A 5,994-nucleotide genomic window follows, 5' to 3' on the forward strand; every position below is an offset into this window, starting at 1 on the left:
TGTAGACAAGTACATGCTCAGTTATTTGTCACCATTTTGAGAACACTGCCAAAATACTCACCAGAGGTAGGCTTTTAAAATTAATCGTCCCAAGGCTATCCTTGTCACCCTCAGCCAGCCTCAGGTACAAGCCTGCAGCCCTGGTGCCTGTACAGCAAGGAGCAGAAGCAAACGTAATTTCATACAAGAAGCATGTTAACGTTTTATCGTTCATGGGTGAGAGAAGTGATTTTTTTAACCAAGTGTTGTTGAACAGTTGTGGGAATCTATTTTAAAGTTTACTTTGCACCTACAGTGAAAGTGGAAAAGTAGGTCTGAGCACTTTTTTGCACAGGGCAATTGACTTCAATAACTATTCTGATCCAAATATTCCCTATCAGTTCTGCAATGGACAGTGCTGGAATAAAAAAAAAAAAACAAAAACAAAACCAAAAACATTCAGTTTTGGAAATACAGTAAATACTGTGAAACAGGGTAATTTCTTTTCTGGAAGGAATGCTTGTTTAGGAAATTTTTCTAGGCAATTTTCCTGGATAAGTGAACTCAAAGAGTTTAATCATACAGTCTGACTTGGTTGATGACACAACTCAAACATCGTGCCTGGCATAGTGGCATCCTTCCAGTGCCCAGTGCTGCTTTGAGCAGGATGTTGGACTAGATGACCCCCTGAGGTTCTTTCCAACCTGTATTATTATCCTGTAAGCACACATCTTGCAAACCTATACATTATTTGGCTCAATGATTTGAAGAATAAAGTCAAAGAAAAAACAGTTAAGACCTGGTCAACAGCTGTTTTGAAACAAAGAGAACTAGATAACAAAAAATGTGTCACTGTTAGCTATGTGGGAAATAAAGAGAAAATAGACATTTAGGTTTACAGTTCTAAAACTATTTTAGCAGTGAATATGTTTAAGCTGCATGTGTTGAAAAAAACAGAGAGTAAAGGGGAAGTTTGCAATTCCCAGGACACGGGGTTAGGTTCTTATTTATAGCAACATATTTTACAGACTGCTAAGCATTGACATTAGCAGCCACTCTGATGTTCTCTGAATGAAGAAAGGAAATTCAGGTGGAAAGCAGAAAAACTATTAGTAATACTTTTGACTGCAATTGTTTTTGTGGGGGCTAGGCTAAAATAGTCCTTGGGTTTTGTTATTTGTAATATCATATACATACACAGAAGACTGAGACTTTACCTAGAGGCAGTCTAACATGTTTAGTATTTTTCTTCCTGATTTTAATTATAACACCACATGTTTTCAGCTTTGGGAATCTGTTCATTCCTAAGTGGGTTTTATTATTCTCCAGCATTGACCAGCACTGATGTTAATGTTCCCATTAAGATGCTGCTGCCTCTGTAATTCTGCTCACTGAAAGAACTGTGTATATGTTTCCCAGTCCATTTCAGGCAAAGCCACCAAAGTTAATTTACAAGTGTTGATTTGAAGACCCCTTGAAATAAATTATCTCATCTACATTCATATTTTTTTTTTAAATAATCCATAGGCCTTCGTGTAACTACAGATGAGAGGCTTGTGCACTCTTTTTCTCAGGGCACATCCAATAGCTTCAGGGAAGTGATGTCTTACCTGAAGGTGCTGTTTGCAGATCCAGGAGAGTCTATGATCCCAGGATAAGAAATGGCCAAAGCATCTGAAGAGAAGCTATTTAAGAGAGGAAGAGAAGAAGGGTCTGAAGGAATCTTTAGTTGCCGCCTTCTGGAAAGTTATTCCTGCCTGGGCTTGTTTTTTCAAAAGAAGCACCTCTTCACAGGAAGGCCCGTGTGAGCTTTATGTCCCTTGAGATTCCAGCCATGCACTTTCTTAAGAATTCAGAGGAGTGAATGCTGAGATTTTAAGAGGAGTATTAAAGTCTAAATCCCACCTAACTACTGTGAAGATTCAGCATTAACCTTTTCTAGCCAGCTTACTGCAATGTGTGACTAAGCACCACTAATAATTGTAGGTGAAATAGTGGTTAATTGTATAAGTGATCATGTCTTGTAGGGCTTAACTGCAGCACCCAGTCCCTGCTTTGCCACAGAAAAGAAAATCAGAATTGTTAAATAGACCTGTTTGACAAGAAAATAGGGTTGGCATATTGGTATTCTTTAATTTCTGCATTTTAAGTGTATTTAGGACTGGGCAAATCGGGAACAGCACATGGCAACAGTGGTACCTGTTTAACTTGTCCTATTCAGCCGAAAAGTTTTCAGTCCTGAAACAGGCAGATTAAATATGCAAATGTAAAATTCATTCCTGGGTGTAAGGCCAGCAAAAGGTCTGGTGTGGGAATTAGATGTTGAATGAGCACTCAGGGGAGGAGGAACCGATCTGTCGTGCCGTACCAAGGTGTGCTTGAGACTACATTGTCAAATTAGTTTTCTTATTCTCTGCATTGGAATGAGTGTTACGGCACGGGTGGAAGAAGCCGAATAAACACAGTAGAGACAGACAAGGATGTCCAAAAACCTTCACTATTTCAGATCACACACTATGGAAGCTTAGCCTACAAATTCAACCAAAATGCATTTTTCTTTTCTTTTTCTTTTGTCTTTTTTCACAGTGATGTTCTACTGTTTCTTTCTAAAATCAGTTGAAGTCACATGCTGGGTAAGCAGTAGTTACTAGATTCTTATCACAAACATTTTCCATAACCATTATGAAAGAACGATCCTCTCTACAGACAGTTGGGTTTTTCTCAGTGGCAGTGTAAGTTTAGGGTTTTAAATCCCCAAACCTACAACAAATGGAGATTTGATGACAGAAAATCTAATTGGATGCTTTTAATGCCAAAAGGAGCAACATTGTACTATCGAGATGATTAGTCCAGTCATTTTTCATATGAGCTTATTAAATTTGTCTGTATTTGAAATTACCTAAAGCCACAGTGGCATGTCAAAACTGGAAGCACTATGGAAAACTGTATCTGGATCTTGTTTTTATGAGAGGACAATAGCCTTGAATAACCTCGAAAACAGTCCTAATTTATGAGGTTTGTTATAATCTGAGAAAGAGAAATACAGAGTTTTCTGTCCTGGAGCTGCAGAGAGTGTCATTGAATTACTGTGGTACTAGCTGGGAATTACTGTCACGTTAAGTTAGTTTTGTGCCATGACTTTAAGTTAGTTTTATGAATTGGACCTTTGTTATTTAGGAGGCCAGCATGGGAAGCACCGGGACTGTGGTTAGTCATGCTCATCCATATTTTACTGTGACTGTTAGGAAGTCAGTGTTCCAGCCAGTCATAAAGGGTGGCAATTTCCACGCTTACAAACCTAATTCTTCGTCACAACTGCCTAGATCTGAAAAGCCAATGGCAATCAGCTGTGCTGATTAGGTTAGATCAGTTAGCCAGTGCAGATGTATTTATGGAATAAAAAGATAATAAAAAAACATGTTAAGACAAGAGAGCTTTGAAATGGCTGTGCCCTTCAGCCTGTGTGAAATGTATTTCCTGTGGGATAGTCATATGAAAATAGGTGTCTTGGCAGTTGAGATGGGCAAAACAAGCTGCTTTATAGCAGCTGTGAAGGGAGTTGCTAGTTTTTAACTGGAGAAGGTAGGCGTTTGGTCCAGAATGGTTCACCATTCCTCTTTCTCTTTGCTACTAGTAAGTAACCCCTTCAAACCCCTTTGTTTCTGTGCCATAGAAAGCTTCTGAAAGACAGGCAGCCTTGTTTGAGAACTGACCTTTCTAAGGCACCAGCTGCAGCTTCACAAACTATTCCAGCATGTGCATACTTCAGCATTACATCAAGCAGCAATGTCAGCAAACACCAACATGACAGAGAGCAAGGGAAGCAAGAGAACCGTGCTTCTGAAAGCTTGCCTGGACGGCAGAGGGTAGTTCAGCTCAGACTGTAGGATGCCCTTGCAGTGAGTCTGAGAGGACTGGCCCCAGCCAGGCCTGGCTCCTTAAAGGTTGGCCAGGCCGGTCATTTCCAGTGCTGGAACTACTGTGTGTGGAGGGTGACTGACTGGGTGTGCCAGCACTTCCAACAGGATGCAACAAGGGACCAAACTTTACAGCATCTGCGGATGCCACCAAGAGCAAAACCAAGCTACGTAGCATGAACACAATCCCTTGCTGGATCTCTGCAATGAGCAGCTGCTGACTCCCACACAAGACTTAGCAGCAAGGGACTTAAATGTACATGGAGTGCAGTCAGACTGTACAGGAGCTGGCTGCAAGCCAACATCGTATCTGGGAAGAATTTCATGGCCTATTTCAAAACTACATTTTTTGAAGTTTGAAACTGCTTTTATTCTCCTGCAGAACAAAGAGGTGGCAAAAAGTATGATGGCCAGGAATATCCCCTTCAAACATTACAATTGTCCAGTATCCTAGTCAGCAACATGGAGGTGAAAATGCAGCATGTAGTTCAGAAACACAGGCTTTAACAAAGTTGCCATGCATCCATTTAAATGTGTGCAAACTCCATGGCATGGATACATGAAAGACGAAGCATGGAGAAGCACAGAGGAAACTTGCTTTTGAGTAGAGAATCAAGGCTCAGATCAGGTATTTGAGAGGAACTGAATAATCAGCAGATGCAATCTGCGTGGTGTACACAGCCAGCATGAAAGCTTAATCTGTCACTACTGTGAAGGCAAGACAGCTCTCCTTCCTCAAATAATGACCTGCATGACACTCACTGCATGGGGTGGACATGCAAGTCATCGCTCAGAAAAGCTCGGTGCTACATTACGTTTTCTAGGGAACACACAGAAGTATTACTGGCTACGAACATCATTCCTCTTTGCTAAAATGCAGCACTCTTCCTCAGCTTAGGAGAATAAATTAGTGGTGTTTTTGTTGATGTCCAGTCATGAAAAATAACTTGAATAACCTAGACAACCTCTGGCCAAAACAGAATCTTTGGGGTGTTAAAGAAAAAAAAAGTCTTCAAATGAAAGCAAGTTCTCGTACAACAAAACCAGTGCCGCTATAAAACATGTGTTGCCCAAAGGTCATCATAAAACCAGAACCAATCCACCAAGCTTGCAAATAAAAATGCACAGAAACACACAACCTTGCTAAGTTACTGCTATTTGAGGGCTTTTAGGTCAGTCACAGCTTCACATACTCTGACACTTTAGATTACAAGAAACAAGTCAGTGCTATTCATCTCATCAACGGTCTGATATCAAAGTTATTCTATTGGGTTTCTTTTGGAGGGTATTACACATTAAAATAGTTTCTAAAAATCTTTGAAACTATTCTGTATATCAAAGGTGTAATTTTACTTTAAAACATGAGTACTTAGGAGAAAGAGCTTAAGCTCCCTCATTTGATTAACCTATTTTGCTCCCTATGATGGAGCCTACAGAACCTTCTCGCATAAATCTGTGGAAACACAGTGAATAATTTGGTTTATAGAAGCTGCTCCTCTACATTAGAATGCTTATAACATGAAACAGAACAACTTTTATTTTATATTGGACCAGTTTTTTGTGCCAGTGTTTATATTCTGAGATAATTCTGTGTAACTTAATCAAAGCTAACGTTTTTCGCCTGCTTCACAGGTTGATGCAGAAGGAACAGAGGAGGTTGTTTTTCTGGAAGTCTGCAAGACAATTGACTCTCTTCTGAAAAAGGAAGAGGCAGCATTTTCTTCAACAGAAATGCAGTAATGGTTTGTACACAGCCTCACCTCCCGTGCACTTCGCAGTGACAATTAAAATGCTGTTCAAAGCAGTACTGCTTTCTTGAGAGGTATCTGGAATTTGTGCATGTGGTATGTTATTTGAGATGAAATCTTTTTTCTCTGTTCTGACAATACACTCAATAGAAAGTGGTCTGTATGCTAACTCTACACTAAGAATTTATATTGTTTTATTGGTTGGTTGCCCCTCACGGGTTAAAAGCAGCATGGTGAACAGCAGCCCTGGTTTGTATTTCATGATCTCATACATTTGATGGGAAATCAGAGAGTGCCTGGCAGCAGTGAGCTCTTCAACCACATCATTCACCATTCAGCATATTAAGATT

The 5,994-nt window shown here is 40.0% G+C and overlaps 1 protein-coding gene across 1 annotated transcript in view; it reads left to right on the plus strand.

The window, feature by feature from the left end:
• AK5 (adenylate kinase 5) overlaps positions 1 to 5,751 on the plus strand; it is a 91,103-nt gene extending 85,352 nt beyond the window's left edge. The window contains exon 13 of the mRNA XM_009700285.1: positions 5,529 to 5,751. Coding sequence (XP_009698587.1) covers positions 5,529 to 5,636 — 108 coding nt within the window. The 3' untranslated portion in view covers positions 5,637 to 5,751. The remainder of the gene's footprint in view (positions 1 to 5,528) is intronic.
• The last annotated feature ends 243 nt before the right edge of the window (positions 5,752 to 5,994 follow it).

The sequence above is a fragment of the Cariama cristata genome, unplaced genomic scaffold, assembly GCF_000690535.1.
Source record: "Cariama cristata isolate BGI_N322 unplaced genomic scaffold, ASM69053v1 scaffold2585, whole genome shotgun sequence".
Lineage (NCBI taxonomy): Eukaryota > Metazoa > Chordata > Aves > Cariamiformes > Cariamidae > Cariama > Cariama cristata.